Source organism: Bombus terrestris, chromosome 1 (genome assembly GCF_910591885.1).
Source record: "Bombus terrestris chromosome 1, iyBomTerr1.2, whole genome shotgun sequence".
NCBI lineage: Eukaryota > Metazoa > Arthropoda > Insecta > Hymenoptera > Apidae > Bombus > Bombus terrestris.
Window position 1 is genome coordinate 5,234,849 of NC_063269.1, and position 14,432 is coordinate 5,249,280.

General features: G+C 43.3%; 1 protein-coding gene across 1 annotated transcript in view; it reads left to right on the forward strand.

Annotated features, from left to right (window-relative positions):
• LOC100646281 (orthodenticle 1) overlaps window positions 1-14,432 on the forward strand; it is a 34,552-nt gene that overhangs the window by 15,349 nt on the left and 4,771 nt on the right. The window contains exons 2-3 of the mRNA XM_020868671.2: window positions 5,371-5,815; window positions 12,984-13,138. Coding sequence (XP_020724330.2) covers window positions 5,590-5,815; window positions 12,984-13,138 — 381 coding nt within the window. The 5' untranslated portion in view covers window positions 5,371-5,589. The remainder of the gene's footprint in view (window positions 1-5,370; window positions 5,816-12,983; window positions 13,139-14,432) is intronic.

Below are 14,432 nucleotides of genomic sequence, written 5' to 3' on the forward strand. Positions count from 1 at the left end.
AAGCCGTCGTAAATACGCAACTGTATTTAACGTTCTGTGCGTGTGTTGTCTCCATGCTATCCATGAACCGTCTGTGTGCGGCCTCGCACCGACGCAGATCATTTATTATTTACCGCCGCTTATGTGCCTCTGCGAAGACACTGTGTAGGAGAAGAAGGTAGCACGACCAACGTGCACCAACAAATGGGATAAAAGAGAGCGAGGAAGATCTCGGGTCCACGACGGTATTACGACGACGACAAAGCCGAGTGGAGTCGCATTTTTTATACCGACCAACTGAAAAAACATAGTCCGGCTATCAGCGGGTTTGCGATTTTTATTTTTCTCCCGAGTTAGAGTGTGCCGGTGAAGAATGCGATCGCGCGCTACGTCCACGTGCTTATACGCCACTTATTTTCCATAGCTACAATGAACTCGACCGACGCTCTCCCTCTACGTAACTCGGTATCGACCGATTGATATAGGTATATGAGTGAAATTCGGTGCCAAAGTACGACGCAGGATGGGCGCATCGAAGAAATCCGCGTGTTTATAAACCGGTTACGCGTACGCCATTGGAATTCCAGTGAAAGTAATGATGTAGATGAAGCATGCCACGCGGACCAGCTTTTTACATATCGAATCTAGACGCAAGGTGTTTTCGATGCAGCTATAAAAATTGATTAGCCGTTGATGATTACTTCAGTTTTTCTGGACGACGCCATTGGTTAATCTGCATCTCATTGCTCGCTAATTCTACGCTTCCGTAAATCGTAGAAATGATTTATAATATATTATCGAGAAGCATTTGCAAAATCTACGAGATAACCATACATTTTCATGGATACCAGATTAAACGATACATAATATTTCATTTTCCGTATGAAAGTTGCAGCAATGAGCGAAGGCCAAACAATACTGCAATGAAATTCTAAAACTTCGGTAAATTCACAATACCGACAAAATTAGTTTTCCTACCGTAAGCAGTTTTACCATAATTATGGGTAACGCAAAGTGCCTATAAAACGAGGAAGGCCCGACTGTTTGAAGTGCCTCAATAAATATTCGTGCACCTCAATATAGTTTTGTATTGCAATTGTAAGACAAGACCATGTTGTATTCATGATGTATATATTCTTTTTTTTTTTTTTTACACAAAAACTTAAGATCGGTTCGAAAAACATAAAAAAGGGAAAGAGAACGAGTCGAGTGTGTTCTAAACTAACGTAAACTTATCGCGTCAAGACTGATTCGATTCTATGATGTGACTACCGTCATCTAGATACTAAAATTTTGATACGAAATGACGATAAAGTACGATCCCTTGTGGTTCAGGAGGGATCGAAGGGCGAATGGGGAAGCTGGAGGAGTGAAAACATCAGGGCGGAGCCTGAACATAGGAGGAGGAATAAAACGCGCAAACTCGATACACGCCGCCCTCTTTCTCTGCCGTTTCTCCTGCTTTACTTTTCAAGCCAACCACCCCATCCGGTTTTCCTCTTTTCACCTTTATATAGATTTTTTACCTAGTCGACCCTTCTTCTTTTCGCTTGGCGAGGCTTGCGCAAACTTGTCTATGTAACCTATCTTTTTCTCGTAAGTCATACTCCGTCATTCTTTTTTCCTATCATTCAACTATACCGCCACTATACTCGATCATCCATAGACGAGTCAATTTTCGATTGTAAAGATGACGACGGTTACGCGAATCGGTTCGGATTGTACGCAACACATATGTAGAACGCGATATATACATATATATGTAATTATTATATCTCAGCCAGGAGCATAGTAACATCCTACGAATGTTACGATCATTATTTACTATGTTCGCTCTCATTTCTTCTCACTATTTACGTATTTGCAAGTATTACTTTCATATCTTGACGCTTAGACGATTTCTGTATTGTGTATCGTAATATCTTGTTATTCTCAAGTATCTGCGTTTACTTACGTTGTATAGAAGACAATAGTTTAATCATATCAGGGATTGAAGATCCTAATAATCCTTAAGCTCCTAATAATCCTTATTACGATGAACATTTAGGACTCTTGTCTTCTTTTGTTTCAATTCGTCAATACAATCACGAGAGAACCACACGAAACACGATTTCTTAATGAAAATGTCGCGAAAACTACCGAACGTAACTATGCACGTAGTGAATTACATCACGCGACGGCCATTTTTCGTATTTCTGTTTTCCCGCGAAATTTAACCTACTGCTACGGTCTATCGAGATAGCTGCAACGCATTGTTAGATATCAATTTGGTTATTCATCGTTCGTCAGGCGAGCACATATTATCAGATAATGAATCACAGATGCTCTAACGAGATATAATTGTGGTTAACATGTTTCGAAAAAAAATAGGATTAGTGTTTCCTAATAATATAGTGTTTCCTAATAATAATAAATCCTATTTAAGGAATTAGGGAAGAATTGTCGACGATTGTCTCCAGTGTTGCCAACATGTGGCGTATTTCAGATTACTGCAAACTATGTATTTTCAAATGAATTTGAAAATGTTGAAATCTTATTAATTATATCAATATAGTTGCTAGTATACAATAGTTACTTCATTATGTTCTATTGAAAATGTTAATGTTCATAACTAGCAATGGATTTTCAAACACATTCGAAACAAATAGATGTCTGATGTCTTTGAAAGAAAGTTCTACATGGATTCATAAATGTAGGCATAAAACTTTTCCACAACAATATTTCAAGTAATTTCTCACGTCCCGTTTATTATTGGAAAAATTTAAACAGGTATGTAATTTCGGCATAGGGTAGAATATTTAAGAACGAGTAAGAGTAGCTAAAAATAAAAAGGGTAATAGTGGGTAAGAAGGGGTAAGAATAGGAACCACGTGTCCCATATTCTGTTAAAACTCAAGTTCTCAGGTATATAACGGTATGTATTCTTCAAGACTGGTCACTGGCGTACTGTAATGTTTGTCGTCCTTAGACAAACACTATAGACAAGAAGCATTAGCAGACAATGTTCAGGTGAAATAGACAACTGCTGCAGGGTTTTTCCAAGATATTTCTTTGAGCAGCAGAAATTACTGTCCTACGGAGTTTCTTACAAACCGTAATCCTGTACTATTGTTCTGTGGGTTGAGGAAAGGGTCTACGTACAGTCATATTAATTCTTTGGTAATGGTAAGGTGTATTTGCGGTGCAGGTAAAAAATGTATTTCCATTGTTGACACCTGCTTTGATAAAGCCTGTGAACATTTTATTCACAGGACATAGTTATTGGATATTTTTGAATTCCATTTTAATTATTTCTCCACGAGTATGCTAGTAAAAATAATTTATTTATATTTTATTTATTTGTATTCTATTTTTATTTATATCATATTCGTTTATAATATATTATTTATTTAATTTTTTATTTTACTTAATTATTTATCTACAGATATAGCATTGAAAGTCGTTGGCTTTACAATTGCATATACACCTATTGTTTGGCAAAATAAGATTATTTATTGTCCTACTTTAACAGTTTCTACGACTATAGAACATAAAATGAAAACGTAATTTCTTTTTTCATAAGAATTCGTCGGTATATAATAGCAATATATATCACGTCGGTATATCACGCAATAAAATATTACCAAATGATGCTTTATACTGTTTTCATATTATGATATCGATTCCTACTTGACACGCTGGCTTATCAACGAAGTTATTACGCGATATGCTATAAATTGTGAAGTTACTTGTATATAAATATGCATGGTATGCGCATCGAGACATGTGTGATGCTCGTGCAACGAGTTGCACTAGAGTTCACTATCTCTCACTCAATTTGAGCCTCATCCGCCGTAAGCGGATCGACCAGGCTGGCCTTTTAACGTCGGATAGTCTCGCCTCTCCTGGCTCTAGAGCATAGACGCCTATAACAAACATTATCCGCCATAATGCCCTCGTGTAAACATACCTACCATCGTGCATCATCTTTCTCTCCTCTCCTCTCCCCGTTTCATCTTTTTCTGACACATCGTATCTCCCTCTGTCCATGGTCCGTCGACTGGATAAAAACTTGGAAGTTTATTTAGCCGTTTAGCGTCTAGTGGGAAGTTAAGTTTTTCGAATAAGCCGCCTTTTTAGCATGGGCCACGCTTCCTTTCGTTTCCTTCCGGTTTAGCACGCGTCGTTATTTCATGTTTCATCGTCGTATACGTATTTCTCCCTTCCTATTAACTTCGCAGAACCTCTTTGTTTACTAATCCATTTTATACGAATGCAAGCTGTTATACATTTTTCAACGGATGATAATTGATGATGAGTCACGGAATGCTAGTTGTTTCTATGTTAGTTGCTATGCTGGAATTTCCAAGCTACAAGGGAAATGTCGTGATAAGACCATCGGCCAATTCGTATTTGTAAATTTGGCAACATCTCTTTCGCCCTGAAAGGAGTTCTGGTCAGGCCATATCTACGAATAGTCCCACTCTTGCCGGGCCCGTTCCGAAATCCCTACCCCTATTTTAGGGGGTGGAGACCGATGGAGGGGATTCAGGTAGAACCTGGTTAACTACTTAGGAACAGTGAGGGGGGCTAGCCATCAGTTCAGCTGAATATTTCTACAAGGCGCGCAGTATCACTCTGTACTTGAGCTAGAGCAGTCGTTGCTTCTAATGTGCATTCTTAAGTAGAAACGAGCAACGTCGAGCGATCGGTTAATGTCAAAAATAGATTATTTCATGGTAAATATATTTCATATTTCGTGTGTTATCAAGCAGTACAAAGGATAATTTATGTTCAGTGATGTGATATAAAATGATTATAGGACGACACGAATAGATGTTGGATTTTTGTGAATGTTACAATATAATCAATCTTCAGTGAGTGATACCTACACATTTACATACAATACATTTTAATCGGACATATCATAACGTAACAAATATACTTTGAAAAAAGTTTATAAATTAAAAAGAAGAAAGGATTCGAAATACAGCAGAATTAATTTTTCAACGTTTTAGCATCGATTCAGTGACTTTGTATTTCTTCGCATTAAAAAGAAGAGTAGAACGAGCAATTGTACGCGCCTATCTTCTAGAAAATTGTCGTTCGTAACAATAGATATCGGACACAAAAAGAATGGTAATTTCTTTATTGTAACCAGGCACGACAACGAGAAGCATCAACGACGGTAGTTTACACGTGTTCGCACATTCACGATACGCCTTAAAGGTTAAGAGAAACACGCGTATAAAGGGTAATTGATTATTGACAAGTATGTGATGACTTCGATTATAAAGAAATATAACAATGCCATAGTTGGCTCTGTGTTTAAAGTGTTAACGAAAGATGATCAAGTTTTAAAGGTGGTGTTAACGAAGAATGGATTATAACGCGACATAATTATCGTTATAGGTGGAGGTATACGAGGGCTACGATAGTGGGCAAAACGTGTCGGTGCCACAAGAACCGACACCGAGCCTATCAGAGAACAACAAGTTACCTTTGCAACTGAGCGAGAATAATCGCCGCGAAGAAAACCTTTGGTTGACGACAGAGGAGGTAAATCAACAGTTAAGGCATTCTGATACGAGAGCCGCAGTGGCGGGTGAACTGGCTTGCCTCGCGGGTTACATGGCGGGGTACCTGAAGGCTACCGGCGCCACTTGCGCTCCGACCAGTAGTCCTCAGTACCATCCCCACAGTCATCCAGCAATGGGAGTCGGCACCCATCCACATCCGCATTCGCATACACATCCAGGAGCCCCACACCCAGGACTACCGTCACCATTTGCACTAGCTACTCATGGTCATCCGCATCCTCATCCCTTGGAACATGGACTAGCTGCCTTCCCACAAGGTTAGTTTCGCTCAAATCATTTTTCTATTCGCATGAACTATCAGAAATTGATATTACGGAGATATAGATCCTAATTATCCTAATTATGGTTACTCTTTACGTTATACGCTTACATATTTACTTTATATTTACATATTATTATTCTTACAACAATACAACAAAGCAATAGCAAATTATTGACTTTATTACAAAAAGATAATATTGCACGATGAAACATTAATCGCGATAACAAACTGTACGATAAAATTACACGATCGAGATAATCTGAATTAATTAATGATCGTAATCGGTCGTTGAAACATTCTCCACATGGTCGCATCTAAATACCAAAGAGATTAATCTAACGCGAGACGATTCAAATCTTGTAGCGATTCCTAAAACTCTGTATTCTACCCATAGATATCACGGTTAATTACCAGAGGCACGCGATCACCGCTTTACAATTTGCGTATGTTCACGGTGGCGCTATAATACCGTTAATTATTAATGTCGCGTTTGAATCGCGATCCGTATTCGCGCTGTTATTTCTCGCAAGCATTTGAACCGTTGAATGGTTGCGATAGGTAATAGAAAGAAGGAATATTGATAATTTGAAACCGGTAAGCGTTAAGACTGAACCGTTACAGGTGGCGTTGGCTGTTCTCGTTCAAAGACTTTCCTTGAAAAATCGAATTCCATCGTTTCCCCTTTTCCGTTTCCTTTCCCTTTAAATCATAGTTATTTCGATTTTAGATTGACGAACGAAATAGATATCAGTATCATTTTGTTTACTACCTTTCCCGTTTTAGGATAGTACCAAATAAAGGAGCCTATAGTTCTTTCTTTCTTCTATCGTCTTGACAATTTCATTTTCTTTCAAATTTCAAGTACGATTTAAAAGGTTTGCATATTCTTTAAAATCGTTATTCTTTTGCATTTCTTTTTTTCATTTTTGAGACGTAAAAGGAGCATTCGTTCGATCGCGAAACCAAGGATTCGATACGATTAAACAGTTCTTCGATGCAGGCTTTGGTAGCTGCAAACATTTCCTATCGTTTAGCCAACTTTTACTCCCTCGATCCCATTGTTCGTTTCTTATATTTCGCGTATCATACGGCCTGTTATCTCCTAGTAAAAGTATTTGGTCTGTCCGCCGTACTGGCCATTATTGATTGCCATGCAAATCGATGCATCGACTGAAGCCCTATGAGGCCAAAGTAAACTCAGGGCTTCTTAACTATAGTCAACGTGCATCATTCTGTGGCAGGCGCTCGACTGCATTTCTTCGTAACGTTGCCTTTAAGGCATCGGCCGAATTTTTCATTTCAAAATTCCTCGTATATCGCGAGTCCCGAGTCAAATAAATTCTTCGTCAATTTTGCGTATCGGCTTCCAATCCAACGCAATACCTAGTCCAAGCGCGATAGAAATTGTAAATTTGCATTCTCGTTGAAGTTCGATCGTTTCGTATGTCGATCGTTGATGGAAACAGCTTGCTATGATCTTCATCGCATCGAAACAAAACGTTTAAAGGCGGAGCATATTTCAATTAGACGCACGAACCTTCTCCTTTTCCTTTCGCGCTTCCACGCGTGTTCGCATACGTTGAGGAATATACGTGGACGCAGAATTGGCGTACTTTTCTCTTTTTCGCCTTCGTCTTTTTCACGGTGGTTTGAAAGGGGTACGGAGTAACGAAAGAGAAAGAGAGAGTGAGAGGAAGGGAGAGCAGAGGGATTCGAGTCACGGCAAGAGGGTAGGAGGAAGGGGCTGGAATGCCCCAGCGAAGAAGAGCAGAGAGAACCATGAGAGTAAGCCGCTTATCAGGGTGGCAGCAGGCAGTATAGGTCCAACCAACGCAGATAGGTGGGTTTCCATGGAAACACGGATCTGTCCGTTAGGTCCGTACGTACCCGCGTCCAGCCGCCTATCCGTTGTAGGCGTATCCGCTACACGAAAAGCCGTGGAACGAGAGAGGAACGAACTGAGTGTCCCTCTGTCTATATACGCGTTCGTGCGAAAGAGGCAATCGGGAGAGTCCAGGGTAGAAACAAGGCTCGCGGCTGCGAGAAACGAGCGAATCGGTGACCCGCGCCCAAGAGACGCGTTTTCCCTTTTTATCGTTCCTTTATCAATTAAAAACTAAATATTACGGTCTGATCGCGTTCGTTGAATTCATTGCCGTTCGTCGTGTCGTACTTTGGATTATTTCATCGATCGTAATACCGAATACTTGCCAAGAATCTTACGAACCGCCCGCAAGTGTAAATTCGCGGTCTTCGTCCTTCCACCCACCTCCGACGTGAATCGAGTTTCTTTTTATTCGCCGAATACATAATGTACGAGCTGGCACGTTCGTTCTCTCGGTGGGAAATGAAAAATTAAAATGGAAATGAATCTTGCTAAACGACCGTCTGCAACCTTGAGCTACGCGAAGGAGTGGCAAGGAACCGGGCTAAAATGTTAAGGTTAGAGCGGTTGTGGCCACGCGTGAAACCATGTATTCGTCGCGTGCGCGAAAAGAGATAGTCCGTGTTGGGTGTTTCATAGCGCGCTCGAAGAATGTTTGGACGCGTCGAACGACGTTATTTGTTTTATTATGCAATCAGGCGTGGGGTCAGGGCGGGAGGAAGAAAAAAAAAGTAGTAGCTCCGAGCGGAACGAAGGGTGCCAAAAAGGTGGGGTGTCGAAACGTTGTCGTTAACGCGCCGAGGTTTCTCCCCGTTGTACAATGTACAGGGACGCTGCAGGAGCCACCGGGTACGTGGGAATCGCGTCACATGCCTCTCCCTTTTCTCATTCGACGACTACTATTTGTTGTCGCAGAGAAATTGCCCGTCCACTTAACTTCCTCCGCCTCTCGGTGGCATCGGCACGCGTAAACAGACATCCACGCCTCTGATTTCAATTCCACGTCGCAATATAATCAAATGGGAACCGGGAAACAAAAGTTGGAAAGTTTCTTCAACGTAAACTCGTCGGTCGGATTGGTCTTCAAAATTTATAGCAGGATAATAGTTTAATCTTTCATCTGGCAGACTGCTGCCAGTTCGATAGAATTTCAATCACTCAATTAGACGTCAGGTTAAGCGTGGCACGTGGCAGCAACACGTGCCTCTATCGTCGTTACGAAGTGGCCACAAAATATCGAGCTAAACAAGCACGCGCGTAAGTATCGGAGAGAAATCGTCGATCAAATACGAAACGATTCGCATCGTTTGACGCGTGTCGCGAGTAAATTGAGTAGGCGGATGGTATCGTCTTCGATAGAGGGATCTAAATACGGGTCCAAGTCCTAATTGTAGGATAAACACTCGAGTCTGAGTGAAATATCACGTACAACGATATCGATACGTCAGTCTCTTCTCCATTTCTGCTCCTTGTTTCTATTCCCTGGGACTTGGTATCGCGTAGATCGGTGGACAAAGGTCGAATCATCGTTGGTTTCTAATATGTAGTTCTATCGATCGGTTTCTCAGCTATTTTCATTTTGATAACTTTCCAAATCGCTAGATAAGTTACCCCGACGATAAGTAGGTAGAACAGAAGAGGAAGCGAATGAAAAAGCCATCGGTTGGTAGATGGTAACACGAAGCTTATCCGATTATTCGCTTGTCCCGGATGTGTGTTGGTATTTCGTTACTTACTTATGCTCGTCTCTGCTAGATTACCAAGTAAGAACGACTAGGACCGAAGGCCACACGCGTTTCGTTCCGTTCGTTCCGTCGAAACTTTGTGTGGTCTTCTGGAGCGCAGATGCTCGCTTTTCGATAACCTTGCACATTTTTTCCCCGATATCGAACTTTTGTCTCGAATATGCTCCTGTTTGACGAGGATATTACGACTTCGTAGGCACGAAAGGCAAATCAGTCGAATGCGGTTATCTGCTTTATGCAGCGATTTCACGGAGGTCATGCTGTAAACGCAAAGTCGGCCAAATGTTTTCGTAACTGATGGCCTTTTAGAATTCCGTCTCTCATCGGCAGTGGCACGTGCTATCATCCCACGGTCCCCTGAATAATCCATCCCTCCGCCTACGTTCTGTGCCGTCTAGCGTCCTGTTCGCATTTTAGCTTTTAATTAATTTTCGATTCCCTTCTACGGCGTATTCACTTTCCTTCGATATTCGTCGGTCATCTCCCTTGATCGTTCATCGATTTGGAATTTTGCTACCGTCGCATCTTGCGCTCTATGAATAGCAAAGTAACCGCTTGCTCGTGAAACGAGTTTGTCGCACTCGGCTAATTTTGATTCTCTTCCGATTTCTCGATGTTTGCGAGTAATTTATGATTCTCCGTGATCTTAACCGTCTTGACGAATGAATGGTCTCGTGGTAGCCACTTAATTTATTCAATAATTGCGAGATTTCGTATTCGGTTCTCCGGATCGAGCGATGTAATTGATATTAATTTGCGTTTTTTAATTCGATAAGCATCCCGAAATAACAGCGTCTCGTTTTATCTTGGGTATTTATTATTCAATAACGTGCGCGCATACTCAATCTCGAGACAAACGCCTAGGGAAATTCTACGTTAAGCATAATCACGCCGCGTCCCCTAGACGCGCCATATTTCATCGCAAGCATAGTTTTAGATGGTATCGTGGATAGATAAGTAAGCACCGGTCGTGTAATTCATACGGTCGACTCACAACGTGCGTGTACTCTGTCCGAGTACGGTGAGGGTAATTCATTAAATTCACAGATTGCGATTAATTAGTAGCCTTTCGTTACTCTGTGTAATCTCTTATTAGATACGACGCCGAACGATCGTGCTGTATGTTCGAGGAAAAGCTCGATCGATCGAAAAGCATTTTCATTCGGTACCTGACGTGTTCCGAGGATATTCCAGCGGGCGAGACAAATTACTGTAAAATTTTGTTATCGGTTCATTGACTTCCACGGATTCCATTCCACTCGAGATCTCGAAACGCGAAACCCTGTGCCGAGGGAAGGAAGAATCCAATAAACAGAAAACGAATTTGCTATTAGGGTGGCGTCTGATCCTGTTGTGGGCCAATGAGCCAAAGCAACCCTTGTATCAACCCCAGGTTTCGTCTCGCGCTGACGATAATAAATCGAATCATACTTCAGGACCCAGCGGGTGTTTGCTGTCCCATTAGTGCTGCTTAGCTAGCCGCTTTTCGGCAAACCGGCCTATTCGAATTCACCATTCCTCCTGCCGAAAAACTTTCGCGTGCAATTTCGCGTTCGTGGCAGGATTTTTGTCGGCAAACAGCGAAAGATGTACAGTCGATGAAACTGTAGATCAAGCGCAATGGAGAATCTCGACGCTCGAGTTTCGAATCTGTGCTCGCGTAGAATTCAAGCAAACGAAGGGCTTTCCCTCGCGCCCACTCGACGCCGTGTAGAAGCAGGCGGAAGACCATAATCGGAATTCCATTGTCTCGTTGCTGGATAAGGGCCTGGCTTTCACATGGACCGATGTATAGCCGGCAAAGGCCGTCGTTAACGGTAGCGCTAACGCCCACTCGACAATCAAGCATCCTCTCGCTGGATCTGTTCTCCTCTCTTTCGCCAGGAGCCTCATCCCTTCGGTCCAACCTCCGTTGCTCCGATCCGCGCCGCGCCGCACACCCAACGGAACAGGAGATACGGATCATAGATTCAATGATCGCGGGCGTGTCGTGGCCATCGTTGCGACGGTAGCCAACCGGCATGGAATTTTACATTGTGCCCGGCGCAATCTTTCTCGACGATCTACCTGGCTACCACGCTGATAGCCCACTCGACCAGTTCGTTAGCCATTCGATCGCGTGTATGCATCATCGTTGGCGTCATCGTCATCATCCTTTACTTCGACGTCCTGTTGTTACATATCGTTCTTAGCTTAAAGGAACAGTCGCAGGGTCAGCGCGAGAGATACGACCGATACAACCGATGCCCTCTTACAGCTCACGCATCACTCCCCTCTTATGATGGTTCGCTTCGCTGTGGCTTTTCATCGACGATGTCCTTCGCGCTTCTGTTTCTTCCGATTCTTTCCTCTCGAGTTACTTGGTCGACTCTGTTGATCGTTGCATATCCAAACACGCGTTCGTTACATAATTGTTATTTTCAACTTTGTAGAATGGTTTCGCGTTAAAGCATTTAAAGAGGAGAAATATGCAAATGTACGACGTATACAATGTCTTCCTCACGCTTGCCTCCTCTTCTCGTCGTAAACCACTCTTCCAACTTGTTTTCGCGGTAGGAGTTGTTGCTTTTAATTCCTTTCTCTTCTTCTTCTTCTACTTCTTCTTCTTCTTCCTCCCCTTTCTTCACCTCCCTCGCGTTCTTCTCTTTGCTTGCTGATGTCTTCGATGCTTTTTCTTTTTAGGTATACGATGTCGCGACTTCGTGGTCGTTGTTCAAATTCGCCACAGTTGACTTTACACGCTGGTACGATCGCTGAGACAAAACTCGCAACTTTCGATCGAAGAATCGGTTTACGAACGACGTTTTCAAGAACAGAGAGGCGGGAGCACGTTGTGATTCGTAGCAGAGGTTTACGAAGTCGAGTCTTAAAAAACTGAGTTTGGTCGATCGTGAGGCATCGGACGGGGCAGCCTTTCAGGCTGGTATCTACCATTCCTTTCTCGACTTTACGATTCAACTTCCAACCGAGAGACACTGGCGAAGCGCAGTTTTCCAGCCTCTTCTTTTTATTGGTTGGAACGTTGTACGTTGGCGTGTTGGATACCATCGTTTTCAGAGAGGCAGCTGGGAACGAACCGCGACTTTGGTCCTCTGGATGGTCGTGTATTCCGGGGTGTACCCCACCCCTCCTCGGTCCCCGTTCCGCCGTCCTGACTTGTCCCCCGTCCTCCTCCCTTCGCCACCCCCTGTGACCCCCTCATAAGCGGATTACGTGGGTCCCGGAACGAGCCAAGCGAGGCTCGATGGCACGAGGAAGGTAGAGGAGGGTGGGTCGTAGCGGGGAACTGTTCAAAATTACGCTATCGCGACCTCGCAACGCTTACACCCCTCTGTGCCACCCCCTTTTCTGTCCTCCGGCCTGCGGTACTGATGCCTTACCCTTCCCCAGTTGAACAGCCTCGCGACTCATCTTCGTCCTTTCGACAAGCGTTTCCAATCTACCTTTTTAGCGCACGATTCTCCCGATCGTGTCAAATATTTGAACTGTATGTAATATCCGCTACCGTTGCAATTGTTTGATTTCTGTTTCAGGAATGAATCAACGTAAACAACGCCGAGAAAGGACAACTTTCACGAGAGCACAATTAGATGTATTAGAAGGACTTTTTACAAAAACAAGATATCCGGACATATTTATGCGCGAAGAGGTTGCTCTAAAAATTAACTTACCTGAATCACGAGTGCAGGTAAGTTGGTTAAATTTATTTTCCTTGTTTCCTCGTCATCGCGAGGGTTACAGGAAAACTGTGGTTGTCAGCGAACGTGGAAATCGACCTAGGCGAGTCGAGAAACTCGTCGCGATTTATCCGTCGCGTATAGGTTACGATATCTTACGAGTCATAAGGAACAAGTACGATCTCGGTGGACGATAGCAGCGAGTAGAAGAGGAAGAGGGAACGAGAATGTTCCGTGCTTCGGCAAGCGTGGACGAGATTTAAGGTATTTACACAACGTGGCGTCGCGCACTACGCCCCTCCGGTTTCGCCATTGTCCCGGTCGTGGCTGAACATTGATAGATGTGCCGACGAGCTCGTTGACGCTTTTATTGCGGTCCTCGTAACATCTTTATTTCGTGGCGGGATATCCCGAAGTCACGATCGTGACGGGAATATTAGAGCTCGCGAATCCCCCGGCGCGTCTCTCCTCTTCTTTCCTTTCTACCGCTGAGATCGCCATACGTCGCTATATGTATCGGTGCTCTGATTTATCGCCATTGTTTAATCAGCATCGCGTATTTCTGATTCGATTGGAACGCGAACTCAGCAGAGCGTCGTAGCGTGTATCTTATAAAATATGGGGATAGGTTACGTGTCATCGAATTCGATGGGGCGATGCGTAAAGTAATCTCGCTACACTCGGTGGTACCAACGACCGCCATCGCGAGATGTAGGACAAAGCAAGGAAATTCCGTCTAGCGGAGTTTCCACGCGAAGTTAAGCCCCTGGTGAATGAAGGCGCAACTGCACGTACGTCACGGGAGCACACGTGTGCACCATGTACATTGTAGAGGCGTACCCACGTGAACGAATAATATCCAAGGGGAAAAAGAGAGGTGGATAAGAGATGGAAGGGAGGAGTAGAGGTCGAGGGGTGTGTGGATCTAAAAGTTTCCAATGGAGAAGGAGAAGGAGAAGAGAAAGAGAGAGAGAGAGAGAGAGAAACAGAGAGACAGGGATAGAGACAGAGCTCGACATGGGATAGAGGTGTATATAGGTAGAGGAACACAGAAGCACGATGTATGGAACACAACATATAGTTGATTTGTTCCTGGATTATAGCCCTTCGTTCTATCTCGCTCGCGAGTTTCTATACGCTCGACTCTGCGAGTGAACGACACAGCTGCGCGCGATGTTTGCTACGTTTGAATGCGCCAGGTCGTTCGTCCATCATTTACGATCGAGGAACGCGTCAAAACGTTATTTTCTCGGTGAAAAAGAGAAGAGCCTACGGCTCCAGAAGCGGTAGTATCCGACAGGAAAA